This window comes from Podarcis melisellensis, assembly GCF_964234715.1.
Source record: "Podarcis melisellensis genome assembly, chromosome: 2".
In the NCBI taxonomy this organism is placed as follows: Eukaryota; Metazoa; Chordata; class Lepidosauria; order Squamata; family Lacertidae; genus Podarcis; species Podarcis melisellensis.
The window spans coordinates 11,236,283-11,258,353 of record NC_138529.1 but is presented as its reverse complement, the minus strand read 5'-3'; the positions used below and the strand labels follow the sequence as shown (position 1 = coordinate 11,258,353).

The 22,071-nt window shown below is 41.4% G+C and overlaps 1 protein-coding gene across 2 annotated transcripts in view; it reads right to left on the bottom strand.

The window, feature by feature from the left end:
• CBX5 (chromobox 5) overlaps positions 1-22,071 on the bottom strand; it is a 50,893-nt gene that overhangs the window by 15,363 nt on the left and 13,459 nt on the right. For both annotated transcript variants that reach the window (XM_081899034.1, XM_081899033.1), the window contains exons 2-3: positions 6,717-6,894; positions 3,943-4,126 (exon numbers count right to left, since the gene is read on the bottom strand). In XM_081899034.1, coding sequence (XP_081755160.1) covers positions 3,943-4,126; positions 6,717-6,853 — 321 coding nt within the window. In that variant the 5' untranslated portion in view covers positions 6,854-6,894. The remainder of the gene's footprint in view (positions 1-3,942; positions 4,127-6,716; positions 6,895-22,071) is intronic.

Below are 22,071 nucleotides of genomic sequence, written 5' to 3'. Positions count from 1 at the left end.
CTATGTTTACCTTCAGAGTCATGAATCTCCTGGGAAGGTTCAAACCAAACCTCAGTATTGGCATGTAGTCTCTCCCAGCCACTATGTTCACAAAAACTGGCATTCCTGGAGATCACAATGCCATTTGTCCCTTCAGCAAAGCGGAAACCTTTTCCCAGCTCCTGGTAACCCACAAACACTAACTGTTTGGTCTTAGGATCTCCCTTCTTTCTCATTTGTTTTGGAATTAATACCCAGGCTTTTGATCCAAACACATGCAAATGGTCAATTTTGGGTTTTTTCTGAAACAATTTAAAGTACGGGGTTGTACCTATTGTTTGATGAAAGAGCCTATTTTGGAGATAACACGCGGTGAGCATGCTCTCCCCCCAATAAGACATGGGCAAATCAGCATCATCAAGCATGGCAAACATCATATTTTGTAAAGATCTGTTTTTTCGCTCTGCAACGCCATTCTCCTCTGGGGAAAAAGCGTTTGTTTTTCTATGCCCAATGCCACGCTTTTGTAACCAATCTCTAAAAGCATTTGACATAAATTCGCCACCTCTGTCCGTCTGAATCCTTCTGAGTTTAGTGGACAGAAATCTTTCCACAGATGCCACCCAGCCTTTAAACTTAGTGAACACGTCACCCTTGTTCTTCATGGGAAAAACCCAAGAATAACGTGTGGCGTCATCCACAATTGTTAGTGAAAAACGCGATCCACCCCTGCTTACAGCAAATGGACCAATTACGTCCATGTGAACCAGCTGTAGCGGTGACTCACTAACTCTGTCACTTCTGGGGTAAGAGACTCTGTGGGTTTTAACCTTTTTACAAACATTACAATCAAGGTACTTGTTACAACTCTTTAAATTACCCCCATCAGCCAATTCAGACATTTTTAGTACACTTTTCCAGCAAGCATGCCCCAATTTCCTATGCAATAAGTGCACACAGTTGTCATGTATAGCTTTGTTATTCACTGCAGGCTGAGATTTACTGACTACTGCTGCAACTTGAGATCCTGCTTTAAGCCAAAACAAGCCTCCCTCTGACTTAGCAGTGCCTAAAATCTCACCAGCCTTAATAATGCAACTGTCTCCTTCAAAATACACTTTAAACCCAGCTTTTAGCAAACAATCTACAGACATCAGATTGCTCCTTAATGAAGGCACACAAAGTACATTTTGCAGGCATTCACGAAGACAAGGAACAAAAACTGCACCCCCTGAAATCACTTCGGAAGTACTTCCGTCTGCTAGAGCCACCTGGCTGCGCTGTGCTGAGTTCTTGGAAACAAACAAGTCATCTGAGTTTACGATGTGGCGAGATGCTCCCGAATCGACCACCCAGACCGCTTGTTTCTCATCAGCAATCTTGACCTCGGCGGTCACCAGCTGAGCCGACTGTTTTCGTTTGAAGAATTTCTTTTTTACGCTGCTGCTGCTGCTGATCTCGTCTCTGCTCCTGCACAGGCAACTGAGACTTGACCAACTCCGGACATTGTCGTTTTAGATGCGCTGAAGACCCACATCGGAAACAACGCCTAACAGCAAACGCTGACTCCTCACCGGTATGCTGCTTTTGCTTCACCTCTGGCACGGCATTAGAACTCCTTCCAAACCGCCCGCCTGTAGAAGCCTCTGCAGCAAACGACCTTTCTTGCCTCTTCTGCCATTCTTCAATCAAACGCCCAGTAACATAACTGACGGATAAATCACGCTCTTGGATGCCTTCTAGAGACAAAACTAAATTATCCCAGCTTTCCGGGAGAGAACTCAAAATAATAGCCACCTTCTCCTGCTGGTCTAATGCACAGTCTCTTTCCTGTAGCGCAGTAAACTTTAACTGTAAACTGTGTAGGTGTTCCTGCATTGTAACCCCAGGCTGTAACATTGCCTTATACAATGCCTTGCGAATGAACAGCTTAGAAACCGCTGTCTCATGCACATGGAGTTCTTTAAGTGCTTGCCACACACCTCTAGCTGTCTTGATTCCCCTCACATATGGCAACTGGGAATCTTCCAGCCCCAAGACAATTGTGGCCCTTGCTCTTTGGTCTTTATCGAGGTCTTCATCATCAGGCTTCACAGGAAACTTACTCACCACTTGCCAGAGACGATCCCTCTGCAGCACTGCCTGCATGCGTTCCGACCACAGCAAGTAATTGGAGTCATTCAGACGCTCAAAAGCCATCTGAACTGGTTGTGAGGCCATCTTGAGAGCGATGTCCCTGGAACCCGGAACCAGCTACTCACGACCACCGAGAGAGAGAACAGGAACCACAGCACCCAGCACTCACACGCTGCAGCTGTTGTCCTTCTGTCCGCTGCGTCACCAGCTCACCACGGTCAGGAACCAGCCAGGAACAACAACTTCTGGAACTACTGGAACCAACGCCGTTGATGCTGACACCACCGCAACTCAGGCTGGCAGCACAATACCCATAACCTCTTGGAACTTTGAAGTGTCAGGCATAGCCCTATTGGCTTTAGCCCAAACGTAGCAGAGTTTTCCTGCACAGCGAAGAAGCTAGTTGCGGCAGTAATGACTAGTCAGCTAGACTCAGAATAACTATTTACAGGATTTATTAAAAAGGAGAAAATAAAACCAGCAGAGTTTCTGTATACAAATAAAAGCAAAATAAATCCTCTCTTTCTCTCTCTCTCTCAAAACCATACACAGCACTTCTACTCCTAACACACCTCACATCAAACTGAGCTAGCAATCCCTAGTTAAGAGTTGAATGCTGGTCGTTAACCAATCAGAGTAAGCAGTTTCTAGGTCAAGCTGACCTGGGCTTTCTGCCAAGAGTAAATTGACACGGCCTTGAGTTAATTGTTTGAAGCCCGAATCTGCAAGTTTCCCATGAGAATCAATTAACAGAAACTGAACAATATCTAATATTTTTGTAGAAAGCCCAATGCAGCTAACACAAAATTAAAAGCAGTAATAGCAAAAATATCAAAACAATTCCATAAAACTATTAAGATTCTATTAATTCATCACAAGTTAAACAATCCATGATAATATTTCAACAACAAACTACCTAACAAAATATCAGCATAACACCAAGTAATCTTGAAATATTATTCTCCTGTGACCTTCTCAAAGGTAAGGAGGACCTTTGACTGTAAGGACACAGCAGTTGTGAAAGATCCATTCTACCTCACTCAGTGCAGGGTGTGGCTTCAGAACTCATATGAGGCTAACTTCAGAACAAGCTTTCCCTTCCTTACCTGCTGTGGCACATCTGCTCTGAGCACCCTGCTGTTACAGCAGCAGAGGTTAGCCATTTGGGCAGTACATTCTTAGCAGGTGATTCCTGAACCATGGGTCTTGAAATTGCTTCCCCTCCCTTCCCCCCCCAAGTTTCTTTTATGTTAAGGCTACTCCTTACAAAGAAAAGTGACAGAAAATTCAGCAGAACACAATCACAAAAAAACAAGCTGTTCCCAAACACACACACACACAACTCTCTACGTTGATTTGTGAGCTTGTTTACTGTCACAGTTAGAAGAGTGCGTTAAAAAGGATTTTGCTTTAGCCAGGCGTTCAAACAGTAAATTGCATTTCTTCCGATCTTAATCTGCTCTAGATAGTACTGTGAGGCTCCCTGCTTGATTGTTAATCTTTATTATATTTTAAAGGCCATAATTATTTTAGCGATTCTTTTCTTTACAATGAGTGGTGGCAATTAGCTCATCCTGTTTTACAGGGTAGTTTTCCCTGAGAGGGGTATGAAAACTGGCACAATGAAGCACAGCCAACCTGAAGCTTTGCTCTGGGGACGCAACATCTCAAGTCCTTGATTTTTAAACTTAAAATCCTAAGGTTTTTTAGGATGAAATTTTAAACTGCCAAGTCGAGTGCCACCAGCATACACACATACATCCAGTGCTGGAATCACTGAATGGGGCAAACCTCTGGAAGTGAAAAATGCCAAGGCGAAAAGCTCACCTCTCTCTTCTTTTTGGCTTTGATGTCCTCAGAATTGTTGGCAAGGCTCGACTTCCGCTTGGCACTCTCTGATTTCTCCCGAGGCTTGTTCTCACCTTCCTTCATTTTTTTGTATTTTTTCATAAACTCAGAAATCAGTTCAGGGCAGTCAAGGTTCTTCTCAGGTTCCCAAGTATTATGCTCCCTGATATAGTAAAAGAAGGACAACAATGGGGGACAAAATAACAAACAGAAAAAGTTGAAAAAGTTCCCATTTAGTGATCACAGACATCAATTAAGAACTGAGTGAAGAATTACCCTGCACCATAAAATCTGTGTATGGAGAAAAAACTGTTCCAGGTTTTTAGGGAAGACTGGACACTTAGAAAACCAATTCAGAAGACCTGATCCTCACGATGATTACTCATAGAGTAAGAGTTGTTTGAATCTCTGAGGGCTTAAACAGAATTCTGTGGCAATTTGTGATTGGTTTCAGCTGCAGTGGGAAGAATTCTAAGCACAACATTGCCCTGATTTCTAAAAATCCAATGCAGCTGCTTAAGAAATTGTAATTCTTCCCGGCCACCTTGACCCTTGCACAGGACTGTTTCCTAAAAAATCAGTTTCTAACACTTGCATTTGAAACATCTTACCAGCCCTGGTTCTAGGAGGTATTTTTATTTAAAGGGTTACATACTCTATGAGAGATTTCCCCATTTTTACATTAGGAACAACATTAGCAGCGTTTAGAGATATTTGTAATAAAGGAATTAATCACACCGTCACTTACATACAGGGAGGCTTCCTATATACCATAGCTGCAAGAATGCCTACAATGCAAGGGATTTATTTCTGAGAATATAGCCTTGTCTTAGATACAAGCTGTTCTAAGAACAGTACCAGAGATACTAACTGAACACAGATTAAATAGGAACAGTTTAATCATATCATTATTAGGTTCAACTAAATGAGCAAACATTCACATTTCAAAGAGCCCTCTTTCAGGCTTGATGTTGAAACAAAGCAAAAAGGAAAAAGTTGGGTGGTAATAGAGGAAAAGGTCACTTTAGACTAACTGGGTTAGTTTGTGTCCAGTATATGAGATTACAGGTTGCAGCAAAAGCATATTGAAACACTGAAGCAATGGTTACGATTCCACACAATGCTCAACCACAGTTTAGTGCTATGTGGCTGACTCTCCACAAGCCCAAACAAAGTGTTAGCCTCTCAAGTCCCCACCTCTTCTTCAGCCAGAAGGAAGACCTTTGGCAAGTTTAGTTTTGCTTTCAAAGGATCTCAGTTTAGTGTTGCATACAAACCAGGGATCCCAGTTTAAAGCAATTCTTAGTTAAACAAGCCCATACTTTGAGGCTGGCTTTGTTTGGCAATGAAGCACCGTGAGCTGCAAGCCAGGATTCCTGGTTCATATGTAATGCTAAGTCAAGATTCTTTGACAGTGAAGCTAAACTAAACAGAAGGACTCCTCCCAGCCCCACAAAAGGAGAAATAAGGCAGAAGCCCACAAGCAGAACACTTTGCTCAGGTTCAGAGAGGCTCATCCACATAGCACTAAGTAACAGTTTAGCATTACGTGTGAGCTGCATCTAAGGCTATTTCCCTTGGAAATTATTTACTTTTATATTTTCAAACTGAGCATGGTCTAAGGGACACAGAATCATTTTGAACAACTGAATCACCGCAAGCCCAAAGTGCTCTTTTTTGATGTGGTGCTGATGAAGAAATACCCTCTCAAATGCTGCACAGCAGGGCAATGTGTCAGTGTCTGCTTGATAACTTGCCTTCCCAGAATCAGGTAGTGTGCATCCATTTAAACACCATGGCCTCAAATCTGGACTCTTACATAATGAATCACGGCTGTCCTTCATGGAACCGTAAAACCGGCTGCCAGAACCCAGGACAAATACCCAGGGTACATATACATACAAACACATACATTGACAAAAATCCTTTTTAGAGCAGTTCTTTTGTACTGGGACTAATGAGAAGGGCTGTGCTTTAAAAAAAATATGAAATCAATCAAAATGACATACTAAGTTAACTTAAGCTCTGCACCCTGTGCAAATTATGCATTTTGCATATTTTTGCTTTGTATAAATCTATTTCAATTCTGGTAATTGTGGAGAGGGCCAAAGTATGCTGAAGCTACTGATTTGGTTCCTGGGAATTCTTCTCAGCTCATCTCGGTGTTTGAGATTCAACAACCTTTGCTGACAACTTTCAAGCTTATCTTAATATCCTTAACAGCTAGAAAGTTGTATTTTTGAAAAATCAAAAATCATAGCAGAGATATTCGGGATACTCAAATTTCACACCCAGCACCAAATTCTGTGCTTGGACAACACAGCCCTGAAGGGAGGGGAAGAGGATTAACGTTCCTTTTCCAAAGCAGCCGTTTAAAGCAATCCACAAGAGTATTTGATCAAAATGCCCTCCCAAATCAGAAACCTCAAATGAGGAGGAAAACTATTTAGACAATAGTGCTGGTGAATAACTCAAGTGGAACTACCAACTCTGTGAAGTGAGAGAGGGAACGCAGATGCCAGGATTTCCAAAACACGCTTTAAGGTCCCAGGCCCTCGCCTCGTGACCCACTCATTTAAATGGATGCACGCCACTCTTGTCTGGAGTGAGGAAAGCAAGCTCCCACCCATGAAGGTTTTTTTGTTTTTAAGGAAAGCTTGAAAGAGGGCAACGGAAGTTAAATTTGAAGCACTGCCTGGAGCTCTGCTAACAAGAAAGCTCAAAGCCCACGTCAGAAGGAAAGTTGGACTTACTCAGAGAATCCTTTCCACTTGAGAAGATACTCCACTTGACCCTTCACAACACGCCTGTCTAGAACCTTCTCCACAACATATTCCTCCTCCTCTTCAGAGGACGAACTATCTGCTGTCCTCCTGTTTCTCTTTCCCATAGCGCAGAAGTTGCACCTAATGCACAAAGGCTACCCAATTCCTGCAAATCGGAAGGGAAACGTTAATTGGCGATAACTGAAAACGGGCTTCTGTTTCCAGAAATCTCACAGTGCATCACCCACTCTGCAACGGCACATCTCTCAAATGTTTCACTGTCTGCTGGCTAGCAGTCAAGGCTACAAGGGGGGGGGGGTCTGAGGGCAGAGGAGACTAACAATTAGTATATAAAAATAAGCTAATTTTAAAGGAAGATGGGAATAAACAATTGAAGCATTAGGTCTTTTCTTCCAGGCCATTTTTAAGGTGCATGATACAAATGTAACAATTCCACAGAGCCACATTATATGCCAAACCTACCCGCATTCACCCGAAATATCAACCGTACTGATACTAGTCATTAAGCATTGTCCCAACTGAACAAATTGCGATGCTCAGTAGCAAGAAAGGAGGCTGCATTTATCTCAAGATAAATAAACAGGCATGGCATGAGATTGTTTCACAGGGTGTTAAATACCAGCTCGTAGCGTAGCAGGTCAAACTGGAGCTAATTCAAGAAAATATTTAATAAACATTATTTATTAAAAAGAGAGAGAGAGAGAAAGAATTGCGTGGGTGCTCATTATGAATATGAAACTCCTGGTGGGTAGGTAAGCTGTATGCTTCAAAACAGAATCCCCCACAACAGCATATAGTAATTTATTCTCTCCTCCTGCAGTAGCCAATCACTTCTAAAAAGGAGCAGAGCTTCCATTTGAGCTACTATGTTTTAATTTTTATCACACATATACAGCTTTTAGCAAGGAAAATGATTTACCACCTTCTTCTCGTTTGGACTTTACAGCAGTCCTTCAACTGTTTCATTTTTTGCAGACTGGGATGCAAGGCTAAAAACTAGAACTAGGCTATGCAGCAAGTGCATGCAATGGCAGAGTCCAGCCTGGAACCCAGATTCAGCACTGGACCCACTGTGAAGTGAACCCTAAAAATGACAAAACAGATGTACACTACAAATGTTGGATACTGTAGAAGTGAGCAGATACCTGTTTCAGCAAGGCTAAAAGCACCTTGGCTCAGACCAGGAAGGCACGTTAGGCTTAAAACATTATTTAGGAGGGCAGAAGCTCAGAGAAAACAGGCTTAGGATCATGCTACTGGGTCCATACTGAACAGAAAGAGCACCTGTGCTCAAACTCCTGATTAAGTGGGCGTAAATCTGCACAGTGTAAAGGGGTCAGCAAACTTTTTTAGCAGGGGGCATATCTACCGTCCCTCAGACCTTGTGGGGGGCCGGACTATATTTTGAAGGGGGGAAAAATGAACGAGTTCCTATGCCCCACAAATGCATTTGAAATAAAAGCACACATTCTACTCATGTAAAAACACCAGGCAGGCCCCCACAAATAACCCAGAGATGCATTTTAAATAAGACGACACATTCTACTCATGTAAAAACACACTGATTCCCGGACCATCTGCGGGCCGGATTTAGAAGGCGATTGGGCCGGATCCGGCCCCCGGGCCTTAGTTTGCCTACCCATGGTGTAGACACTTCCAGCTACTATGTTTCTCTAGGGCCAAATGTGAGGAGGGATGGATCATAAAATAAAATAAGCCATGCTGGAACGCACAAGCCTTGTTACTGAAGAACTGGAAGCTGCGATCTAGGAAATGTTTTGTAACTTACAACAGTTGCATGAATGTAGAGAAAAATTGGTTTGTATCCCTAGATTCCCCCTATTTTGCATGCTATTTCCAAAGAGAAGATTAGATCTATCACTTTGTGGGACAGTAACTTATGGCAGGGGCATAGGTGCCTATCAGCTGTGGATTTCAGGAATATGAGGGGAGTGAAAGCAGGTACTTCAAAGAGGAAAGATGCAAAAAAAATATTAAAAAGAAAAACAGAAAAGAATGGAACTGAATTTTGCTCTGCTGCAACTTCTTGTCACACACACTTTTTTTTTAACATTAAAAATAACTTTGAAAAGAAAGGTAAGATAGTTGGCCCGGCACTTTATTTTGATTCAATGACAAATTAAAATAATGTAAATGTACATTAGGGACGCGGGTGGCGCTGTGGGTAAAACCTCAGCGCCTAGGTCTTGCCGATCGCATGGTCGGCGGTTCGAATCCCTGTGGCGGGGTGCGCTCCTGTCGTTCGGTCCCAGCTCCTGCCCACCTAGCAGTTCGAAAGCACCCCTGGGTGCAAGTAGATAAATAGGGACCGCTTACCAGCGGGAAGGTAAACGGCGTTTCCGTGTGCTGTGCTGGCTCGCCAGATGCAGCTTGTCACGCTAGCCACGTGACCCGGAAGTGTCTGCGGACAGCGCTGGCTCCCGGCCTATAGAGTGAGATGAGCGCACAACCCTAGAGTCTGGCAAGACTGGCCCGTACGGGCAGGGGTACCTTTACCTTTACCTTTACTAAATGTACATTAAAAAAAAATGAACAGGAAAATATATTTGAGTGATGACTAACCTGTGGTCCTCCAGACATTTTTGGACTACAGCTCCCCCTATCTCTCAACACTGGCCATGCTGGCTGCAGCAGATGGAAGATGCTGAGTCCAACATGTGGAGAGCCACATGTAAGCCACCTCTGTGCTGGGGGTGGGGTGGGGGTAACAAATGAGAAATACTCTTGCGGAACAAAAGGATGGATTTTTAAAATTTTCTGCCCCATTTAACATTACTTGTAGCCCCACTTAACATTCAAATGTAGCCCCACTTCTAAAGTGTTAAAAGCTGATGACATTATCTGAAATTTGGATATTGCCACTGTAAAAATCAAGATATTTATGCCCACAGAATAAAAGTTGCAGACACGTTTCTGAGAATGCAGTCTTTAACTGGTGAGTGTGTGATGCAAGTAACGCGCCAATAAAATTACTTAGAAACCTCACATTAACAAGAGAAACTCTTCTCAAAAGCAGAGTTGAAATGAGGAAAAACTGAAATGGATTGATTCTTTCAACAGACTAGTGCCTCTCTGCTACGGCTACAATAAACTGGACTGTGGTCATGCTGGTATTCATGGATCAGTAGTTAAAGTTCTGTCACAGCTAGTTATAAAAAGGCATATTTTTCCAGGGATTTATAACTTGGCTATAAAAATTCACTGCAGCTTGAAATATGGGCTTATGAGGTCTCAGACCCTGAGTGAAGTTTAATACCACCCAAAAAAGGTATGTGTCTGTAGAAGAGAAATCAATTACACCATTTGAGTTACAAGACTGAAAAAAAAAGTAGTTACAGTTGCTTTGTGCTCTTATAAATTACACAGCTTCCAATTTTAACAAGTCTGAATTTAGCAGATGATTAGTTCATAAACACTGTGTGGTCCAGCTGTGCTTAGCAGAAATTTTATTTAACTTTCACTTACGGGTTGCCCTCACAGCTCTACCCCTACTGCAAATATTTGCCATTGTGAAACATGCGCACCCCTATCACAATTAATTGCACATTCCATATGCAGACATGAAATTAGGTGTTGCACTCTTGAACAAAACACAGTAAGAGGGCTTATAAATGGAAGTTCTTAATAATTTTCCAAATGGAGACACATTACAAGTTCCCTGGAAAGTGCATATTTTTATAAGGCTATTAAATGTGTTTTTAAAAGAAATTAACACAACAACAACAGAGAGACTTATTTTGACGGAAACCAGGAAATTCCATGTTGAAGCAGGCTCCCATTTCTTAGCTGGAATTTCCTGACTGGTGTCAGTTTAGGTCAGACAGCTAACATATTAAACGGTTATTATAACAGATTCTTTGCCCCTAGGAGTCTGGCTGGCAGGCCTGTCCCAGGGCAAAAGCAACATACTGTAGTAACCAGTGCAGCCTGAACAAAATGTGCGCAAGTACACTCCCAAACAGTATGTAGTTGTGGGCATGTTGTCATTTACTATACAGATTATGCAAAGCTAACATCTTATACAGGGAGAAAGATCACATGATGGTAACAGATGAAGACAGCATGCAAAAAAGTGTTTGTGCTTTTGTCAAAAGGCAGCTGTCTAAAAGTAACGGGTTTCTACTACCTTCCCCATGCAATAGACAGAAATAATGCACTTTATTCCTGCTAGGGCTTCTGAGACTAAAGCTCTAGGGGAGGAAAAGAAATGAAAGGGGAGGTGGGTTCTGCTCCATCTGACAGATCAACGAAACTGCCAACAATGGCTGGGATTATGCTAGCATTTTACACAATGTTAACAACATGCTGTTAGCCACTTTGTCTCTCTACAATGGAAGCATTTGCACTTGGCAGTAGTAATGACCACATTAAAACCAACTGAGTTAACACTGTATGTAACCATAATAGTGCTTTACACTCTATAGCATCTTGCAAAACCTAAGGAGTTAAGTATCTCCCTGCCTGGAAATAGGATCTGTTTAGTGTATCTTCAGAAGGCTACAATCCATAAAATATTCCAGCGAGTGGGTACTGAAAAAGAACCATGTACATTTAAACCATGGTTTTATAATTTATAAACCCAGAGCATGGTATTTTAGCTAATGAACACTAAGTGACAGGACATGGAGGCCTCTGTCCCCCTTACTACATCATCTTGCAGTGCAGGGATAAGACTACTACTCTCAGCAATAAATCTCATGTTTCTCACGATAGTCAACTGTGCCTGTCCACTAGCGCAATGGACTTCCACTTGAACAACTGGACTCTTCTCCCATCTGCAGCTTTGAAACATTACAGGACAGAGTGATTTGGAAGGGGGGTGCAAGCAGTGGAGAGGAGAGGAAGGGGAAATCTGTGCCACAGGTTCATACAGAACATTTGTGTTTGAGTAGCCTTAAATAAATGTATCTACACTGCAAAATTCCAATAACTGGGAATGGGATCAACAAAACATGGGCAGGCTGAGTAGTCTTCAGATTTTGACCAACACCAATCAACTCTTGGGTTGCATTCAACAAAGAAGTCTTATTCGTGCAAGGACTCACTCTGCCTGAAGAATGGGATGACTTCTCTTTCCTCTTCCCACATGTCCCCTGATCTGGAGGCCTAGGGAAAACCCCAGAACAGGTTGAGAGGAAGTCCCATTGTGCAAGCAGAGGTCCTTGCACTAATGGGACAACCGATTTTCTTAATGAGGATCAGCAACATGAAGTTTAGCTTGCAATGGTGCTAGTATGCTGTCAAGTTCCCTAAGAAACTCCTTTGACTCAGGGCTAAAATAGGGCTCAGATACTGTCAGCTTAGAACATAGAGCATAACCATTCCCTAGCGGAATGAAACACGCTAATCAGTGTTCGTTTATGCATGTCAAACAAGTCTAAAGGCCCAACCACTGCTAAATGCCTTCATAATTTAAAGGTAGCTGTGATAAACTGTAAAGTTGGACAAATTAGTGGTGTCCAGTTTTTAGGAGGTCTGTTTGAATGATTTGAAACATATATGCCAAGATAAGTATGATAAAATCTTTAATTGGCATTTACTATACTGGAGCTGAAATATTTTATGACACTGTACCACTACGATAATCAATATCCTGCAAATACCTAAAAGAGGAAAATTAATATGCTTGTCAAATCATATGTATGCCTAACACAAAGCGCACACAAAGATGTAACATCTAACATACAATGGTTGAGAAATGGACGCAGGCCAACCCACTGAGGCCGAATGCAATTGTTAGCAGGCCTTGTGACTTAGAGAAGATAGGGATAATTATCTTTATAGGGCCAAACCACCCTTGTAATTAAGTTTAAAAGCCTGTAGATGCTTCTGGATCCCAGAGCCAAAGTGACTTAAGGAAAGATTTCTGGGTGGTATATCTTAGGGACATTTATTTCTAAATTCTTAAGAGAAGAATAAGCTTATAACTCTGGATATACCTAATAATTGGGGGGGGGGGGGAGATAGAGTCCTACAGCACATGCTAACACATTTAATAGTACGTATATTAACTCTGGCAGACAAAACAACTACTTCCTCAGACCCCCCCCAGCACGTGAGATAAAGACATGGGCATAGCCAAGGGGAGCAGGGAGAGCAGCCGTCCCCCCTAGATCAAGTAAAACAATAGAAATACTTAACTAACTGGACAATCACATCAGTTCTCCCCCCCAAACAAAAGTTCCTCCCCCCCCCAACAAAAATCCTGGCTATGTCCATAGATAAAGATAAAGGAACATATCCTGAAGGCAGACACAGCAAACATAAGTAGAATGGTCTTTATGTTTTTATATGCCCTGGGACCTTGTGGTGAGCAGCAGGTAAGAAATCTTAAAAGTAAATAAATAATAGGTTCAGTCCACTGAAATGAACAAGATCCAATAACATGGTGCAATCCAACATAAGAGCACCCATTCCTTACAGGTGGGAGCTTCATCTGCATAGATAAACTCTTTATTAACACGTGTTTTTGTCAACATTACGGGGCGCAATTTTTACTTAACATTTGGAGGAAACTGATGTGGTTGTTGCTAGTCTTTTGGCCCAGTAAGAGGGGAAGAGGGGAGGCTAGTGCTAAAATAGCAAGTACAGCATTGAGGCCCGGATAAAGTTTACAAGTAGCTTTTTTACTTGCAGTTAAAGGACCAGACCATAAACCTTAGGCTTTATTCAGCAACACAAACAAGTCTTCTATACGTCTATGGAAAGTGATAATGGAAGAAAAGAAAATAATAATTAGAATTTTGTATGTTTTATATAAGCCCCAGTGCCATCTGTTATTTGTAAGCCATATGGAGCTGGCATTTACAATATTCTGGTGATACTGTAAAGCAATCCCTATAACAGAGCATTTAAGATTTAAACATTTAGTTACAAAAACATAATCAAGATATGCATTTCCTATAGTAATTCCCAGTCCATAAAGTTTTGTTATGCTTCCAGCAACACTCACATTGTGCTATTTGATGCAAAAACAATCCCTGCGAATGTCTCACACTTAAAATTTTAAACGCTAACATAACCCCCAACAATGGACAGAAAGAAAAGCTCTGTTAAGTCTGCCCATGTACCAGAAAGTTTATATATTGAAGAAATGCCTAAAGCCCTATTACACAACAAGAAAAAATAGTATGGCTAAAAAGCAGTAATTAAGTAAGAACCCAAGGAGTTCAGGCCAAAGACCCATCTAGTTCAGAATCCTGTTCCCACAATAACCAAACAAATTATTATTTTCTATTCAATCACTTACCTGCCCTTCACCATAAGGTTTCATGGTGAGTTATAGCAATTTAAAAATACAAGATTAAAAACATGTTAAAACAAATGTCTATGGGAAGCCTGCCAGCAGAGCACAAGTGCAACAGCGTTAAATTAAATATTTTCATTGCAATTAAATATTTTTGTTAAAACTAAGTAAGATAACATTTTGTCACCATTTTGTCAAATTTCCTGTATTTATAAATCTTTTGATCAGTGTGCATTTAATAATGTACCATAGCATAGGGATTCGGTACCTAGCTGAAAGATCATGTACCCCTACTCATACAAATTCGCCCAAATTGTACACTACACATTTGCATGATCACATGTTTTATTTTATTTCTACACTGTATTTAGACAACTTTCAGTTATGGTGCATCGGCGCACTTAATTCCAAACCAGGTTAGGAGAAGACAGGGAAATTTCAGTACAAAAGGGAAGGGACAGAATAGAGAGATACGTGATCCCGCACCCATTCCCATTTCCTAAGCAATGGTTCTAAGTTATGAATCTTCTAGGTAGGTTTTGTTGCTGCAATGACCATTATTGTATTTCTCCAACTTCAACCTTTACAAACATAGCTAATCTTTACAAACATGCTTTAGACATCCCAAAGAAAATGCATGTGATATATCTGCTAATGTTCTTTCTTTCTTGAGGCAAATCACTGTGAAAAAGTGGGGTTTTCTGTTGGTGAAACACAGGACAATTAAATTAAGGCCATTTAAAAACCTCGTTCTTAGTTACTAATATCAGAGCTACTGGAGGGCCTGGATTCAAACTGAAATCTTTGCCTGACAGGAGTTTTTCTGCTTCTGGATGCCATGTAGCTCTAACAAAATCTGTTATTTCTCAATTACTATACCTTTAGTTTCTTTTTTAAAAAAAAAACACCTTTAGTTTGAAGAGGAGGCAGGAGGAACATCGCCTGGCTATTGTTTTATTGATTTAATATTCTGAAAACGCTTTGAGATTTCTATTAAAAATATAAAGCGGTATCGAAATAAATATTAAAATAAATAAATAAAAATCTTTGGGGCATACTGAAATAGACACTTACCCATGAGCAGAGAGTTGTTGTAAATCAAAAGTATGAATTCCACAGCCTTTGGATCCTAAAATTCCACTGTGTGTGAAGACCATTCTACTAACTGTATTGTATTTTAATCTTGTTTTTTTAATTGTATTTTAATCAACTTGCTTTTATTAGTGGTTGTTAGCCACCCTGAGCCTGGTCTTGGCTGGGGAGGGCGGGGTATAAATATAAATATAAAATAAAAATAACTGGGAGAATTCTCTCTCCCTCTCTCTCCCTCTCTCTCTCTCTCCAATACCCCCAGACTGGCTTCAGATTATCAGAGGACTCTCCATAATTGTTTTTTTTGGGGTTTTTTGGAGGAGAGAACAGAGAAATTATTTTTCATTTGTCCAATGCAATCTTTGGAGTCAAGTTTACTTTGCAGTTTCCTTTGGAGCAAAACTAAATTATACAAATGTGCTGAGTGCATATAAAGCTTGGTGATGGAGGGACTCAGGTTCAAAGTTCTGTTCAACCATGAAGTTTATTGAAAGGCCCTGGGCAACTCACTATCCGACAGTCTAACCTACCTCACATGGTTGGACAAAAAGAAGGATATCGGAAATTACCCTAGTATAAAAAGGCAATTTCAATAAATTACACAAATGTTACCTGATAATTAAGCTAACACTCTGCTTTTAAGAAACCTGATGAACTTTCTGGATCCTGTCAACAATCCTTCACAAATCTACAGTGGGATAACAGCTATGCAATAAATCAGTATCCTTGTTTGTAGTAACAATTATCCAAGGGAAAAAAGCTTGTATTAAGTTCAGTTCTTGGGCCCAATCCCTGCTAGAGCCCACAAAAAGTCACATGGCTGACAATGCCCGTAGAAGTTCCAAGCAAATATTCAGAAAACTAGGATAATGGCTGAAGTTTAATCTTCTACCAAAAATTTGATGAAGGGTTTGGCAGTGCCTCTTTTAATGCGCAGTATAGTTTTGTACTCCAGTATCACTCCAATGCATTTGTCAAACAAATTACATTTAAGCTATATAGCCTAGAACTTAGACACATAAAACCAAAATAGTATTGAACTTTCATCCACCCCGTGCAAGGGTACCCTTGGCAGCCTCTTAACCATCCATTATAATCCAAAGCAATTTCTCTCTGTAGCAATTTAAAAGCTGTAAAAAATATAATGGCCGATGACAGGAGAAACAAACCACACCAGAAGTTATTGAACCTTGTAGGTTCTCTCAAGTGTCTCTATTGACATTTAAGTGTGAGTTATTGTGCCACAATATCATAAAATGTGCTCAGTGTTGCAGATATATTGTTATTTAAATGGCACCCAAAAAAAATCAGCTCCAAAGAAGAGGTAGCTACATCTTACAGAAAGAGAAAGCTTTCTTATAACCTTGCTGCTGTGGAATAGGAATTTCAGTTACTTAATTTAGAGAATTGATACAAATGGTTCCCCCACACACACCCTGCTTATCGCTCACTTGGTTCACAAACAGAAAAATCCAACAGACTTCAATCTCAGAAGTGTAGTTTATGAACAAATGGTGCAATGTGGACTTAAAAAAATAAATTTATAGAAGAATTCATTTCACAATTTATTAAAAACTATTTCTGCTTCCTGCTAAAACGCGTGACCGTTCTTCTGCTGCATTTACCACTGCAATGAATGGCTTGGCCACAATCCTGAGATGAAATACCTAAGACTAGTGTTGTGTGCCTTGTAGGACTTCTGTCACAGGTCAACCCTCTTCTACCCGATCCCAAACAAAGACTAGTGTCATAGAAAGAAAACTGCATAGGCAGCTTCCTAAGGTTCTGGATGGAGACCAGATTTTCCCAGTCTCTAGCATTATGTTTTATTATCAATAAGGTCTACAATAGCCCACATTTCTGTCAGAAGGAAAAGAATACCCCCAAAACTTTTGTACCAGGTACCCTTAAGAAAAAGATAAAGAATCTAATATATGAATTGGATCCTAACTAGGTTTCCACTAACTCAGGCACGTCCAACAGGTAGTTCGTGATCTAGATCACTGGGCTTTCCTCCTCCCCCCTAAAAAAAGCTCAGCAACTTTGACCTGAACCCCAAAAAAGGAGTAGATCACTGCCAGTTTTTAACTCGGTGAGTAGACTGCAGTCTCTTGGGAGTTGGCCAGCCCTGCACTAACTGAAGGACTTCTTCCACTCACAGACAGGACTGAGAATCCAGCAGAGCAACCTGCCAGCAGAGGAGCAGTGAGGGCATTTTTCACCCATTTCCCACTACACCTGCAGTACCCCCACCTCCTGGTGCCAGGGGCATAGGAAAGGGGGGCCGGGGGCATGCCCCAGGTGCCATAATGGGAGGGGCTGACAAATTATCAAGGAACAATTACTGCCCTACTAGGGCGGTTCATAAAAAACTTTTTTTTAAAAAAAAATGCCTCCTCCGAAGGTCTTATCTTACTACACTAGGGATTATATAGCTATATCTGAAATTTCATGCATATCAGTTAATATCTTGACCCTCCTCCACGAAAATAGCTGTTTACTTGGCCGTTTTCCTATGTCGTGAAGGCTGAAATTTCAATTCAGTGGAGCAGGGTCAAGATATTAACTGATATGTATGTAATTTCAGATATAGCTATATAATCCCTAGTTTAGTAAGGTAAGACCTTTGGAGCAGGCATTTAACAAAAAAAGTTATTTATGAACCACCCTACTGCCCTACCCTCCGCTGGGCTTCCCAGGTCCTGGAAAGTCGACCGATGTGAAGAAAATGAGACTAGGCCGAGTAGATTAGGCCTTGCCTTGCCTTTGCCCTGCACGCAGCCGATTTTTCTTGATTTTACAGCTGTGGGTGTTTTTTTGTTTTGGTAAACCACTTTGCGGAAATACAGTGGGTGGCGCTGCAGGTAAAACCTCAGTGCCTAGGACTTGCTGATCGTATGGTCGGCGGTTCAAATCCCCGTGGCGAGGTGAGCTCCCGTCTTTCGGTCCCAGCTCCTGCCCACCTAGCAGTTCGAAAGCACCCCTAAGTGCAAGTAGATAAATAGGTACCGCTTTCTAGCGGGAAGGTAAACGGTGTTTCCGTGTGCTGTGCTGGTGTTGGCTCGCCAGAGCAGCTTCGTCACTCTGGCCACGTGACCCGGAAGTGTCTCCGGACAGCGCTGGCCCCCGGCCTCTTAAGTGAGATGGCCGCACAACCCTAGAGTCAGACACGACTGGCCCGTACGGGCCAGGGTACCTTTACCTTTACCTTTAAACCACTTAAATATAAATAAAATAACACAAGCCAAAACACAGTCCATCCTGTAGATTTAAGTATCTGTCCATAGTTGCCTACTTGTTATCAGAGGCCCAGAATCCACATTCCTTTGGAAGAAAATATGAAATAACGTAAAACCATTTTTGCAGGCAAAATAATAATAATAATAATAATAAAAATCAATGTGTGGGGGTGACAAGAAAATTTCTGCACCGGGTACCACCTGACCTTCCTACGCCTCTGCCTGGTGCTACATCCAAATCGCCAGCTCTGCCCCCCCCCCAATACACTCTGGTAACACTAGAGCACAACCTAATGCTGCCATCGACATCAGGGATTCATTCACCTGATCATCTTTCCAAGGTGATATATGCCATCATCTGCAGCAATGTCTTTCTGCATTCCACATAGGACAAAACAGGCCTGCCTCCACACAAAATAATAAATGGGCATGAGTCTGACAGTAGAAATGACACTATTCAAAGCCAGCGGAGGACCATTTCAGATTCCCAGGACACTCTGTAAAGTGATCTTGGAGTAAAGGAGGTTCAAAGGAAAACTGGGACACAAAACCACTGAAGTACAACACTTCGAAGGATTCAACTCTATCCTTTTTGCAAAGGATTTTTAGCACATTATATATGTTAATTGGCTTACCAATGTCAGGATGTCTGTGTTAAGAACTGTTTTGTGAATTGCCACTATTAAGTACTTTGCTGCACTGTCATTTCCCTATGAACTCATTGTAAACAAAACCTCCCCCCTACAAAAACCATGTATGGATGTATGTATCATCTATCTATCTATCTATCTATCTATCTATCTATCTATCTATCTATCTATCTATCTATCTATCTGCAATTCAAGATAGTCCACAAAGGCTTATGGGAGGAGTGGACCTTTGTCAGTCCCAAGGACCATGTTGCTTTCTGTACAAATCTTTACCTTTGCACAGTGGGCTAGTTTCTACACATACTCACACATGCCTCTCTATCCTTCAATTCAGCGCTCAAGGGCACATTCCAGCCAGCCAAAGACACTCAAAGAAAGTCTGAAGCAAGGTCAGTGAAATGTGGCCTGTGGGGGGGGCAGCCAAAGGAAAGCCCCAAGTAAAGATGCAAAATTAAAACCAACCCAACCCCCACCAGGAAGAACAGAAACTTTGGAGGAAAGGGGAAAATATGCAGTACTCCTTTTTTTAGCACCCTTTACTGGAAATGACTTTGTTGCTTTAGGAACGTAAAACGTATTATCTGCAATTTGGTTTCCCATAAAATTATCATCTTTGGTTTATTAAAAGTAGAGTTTATTAAGGCAATAATTACAAGCTGAATTTACTTTTTGTTACAAACGGTGTTACAACCTGCTGAACTATAAGGAACCTAGCATCCCTTTTGCTTTTGCCAGTTTCAGTACAGTAAAACAAATTACGTCTTCTGAAAAAATATTTCAGCCCTCCTGTGTCAAGCAGACATAAAGCACTTAGTAATTCCATTTATAAAAAGCTGAGAAAAAGAGTGGCAGGGAGGAGAGGACCAAAAGGCAATGAATACTACATGAAATTCAATCATTATCTTTTTTTTTTCAGCTATCACGATCAGTTGTTTATATTTGTCATTGGATTTATAATGGACCTGAAAACTGGGGGTATGTCCAGATTGAAACAAGTTTCTTAACCCCCAGGTGTGGGGAACCTTTGTCCCTCCAGCTGCTGCTGAACTACAGCTCTCATCATGCCTGGCCATTGACAATGCTTGCTGGGGCTGATGGGAGTTGTAAGTTCAGCAACATCTGGAGGCCCAAAGGTTCCCCCAGACTTCCTCTACCCTTTCATGTGTCCGTTTATTTATTGATTTGGTGTATTTCCAAGCATAGACCACTTTCTTCTACATGCTGCAAAAGATGGAGGGTTACAAAGTAGGCGAGAAGCAAGAGGAGTCAGAGGTTGTGCTGCGGAAAGGCTTGCAACCATGTTGCAGGAGGTTTGACAGAATCCCAGTCTGCATTCCTGCGCTAAGTAACTAAAGATGTTCTGGATTCTGCAACATTTGAAAGCACATCTGGTCTTAAGTGTTCTGCTTGTTTTGTAATCCAGTCAAATGCAGTAGCAGTGCTATCATCACTTACATTTCTGCCTTTGAATCTTGGATCCAACAGATTTGCAGCGGCAACAAATTTCCGTTGCTCTGTACGTTCCCCTACTCCCAGTTCTCTTGAGGCCCAGTCAAGCCAAGGGGACAGAGACAGATCCACCCACTGTGTTGTAACAAGATGAAGACGCAACTTCTCTTGTGACAATGGCAGTGTGCCCTAGAGGCAGAAATGTATTTTGTGCTTGAAATTGAGATTTGATTGTCCTCAGTGTACAGGAACTGTAATGATCTGATACTGTACTTACATAGCAATCTTCCAGTTACCCAGGTTTTTTTGTTCTTTGTTTTGAAAGAGTAACAATAATTTTGAGGAGTTAAGTACATGGTCACCTGCTCTTAAATATTTTATTCATGTAAAATGAAAATAAAATATTTCACACACACCCCATTTTTCAATTTGGGGGGACGGGGGGAGGGGACTAGCTTTGGAGAAACCCCACACCATTTTCTTCCATGTCTTTACATTTTTAGTCTCCAACCCTGAGCTGATGCCCTAACTTGCGCATCTTTAAGGTGTTCATCTTCGTTGTTTCTAAGGTACAATGTTAGCCTGGCAGCTTTCCTTTACAAAGACTGTACCAAACTAGGATCTGGGTAGTCTCTCCTTAACACAAAAGGAGTGTGAGATACTTCAGACTCAGACCAAAAATTGTGCAAGCCTCGACAGGTCTTTGTTCTATAGAAGAAATTTAAGAACATCAGTAGAATATCACCTTCATGCACAACCCTTAGCTTCTACATCTATCAGTTTCAAAAGTTCACAGCAAAGTCTCCACTGGATGATTTACAGCCACATTCCAGTGACTCAAGATGGGCCACTGTCTTAGAGCATTAGCATTTAAATTGTGACAACTAAGCCTTACCATTAACACTCTATTGAGATAAATAAGGGAAATTTACACCTCGTTTTGATGCAATTTCCATGCATATGGCTATAAATACCAGACACAAAAGGTGATCTTTTTGCCCAGAAGCTTTGTCTAAACCACCCCTCCATCTTTCCCACACCATTCCCCTATATTTCACATAATTGCTTGTCTTGCTACTTTTGGTTAACACAAGCATCAGTTACTTAGAAACAGTCAAAGCCCAAGAAATACTGGAGTTACTGGAGGAATTCTCATTGAATGTTGTTATGTTGCTTTGGTAAAGGAGATATTTGAGAATCCACCCTGATGAATTTAGGAGTTACAAGGAGAGCAAACCATATCTCTGTCCGTAAAGTGCTCACACAGCTGGTAAAACACTTTTGTTCCAACAGAAGCAGTCAAAAAAGTCCAGAGGGCCCCGAGCATGAAGCAGCTGGCTCCATAACTACTCATCAAGATCTTCTCTAGGCATTCTTTGAAAGCAGTTGAGAGAATGAGCTGTGGCCAGTGCATGTTTATGGTTTGGAAGGAAAAAGTATATGATAGTGTAGACTGTGGGAGAGTAGAGAGGGAGCTGCTGTAGCACAGTGACAGACATCACTTCTAGTAGATAACGTTAGACAAATCAAGCTGTGGTTTATTAAACCATGGCTTAGTTTTATGTGCAAACCCTGCCCTGCAGGTTAACTATGGTTTGTCTACTGCAAAAAAACCACAATCTAAA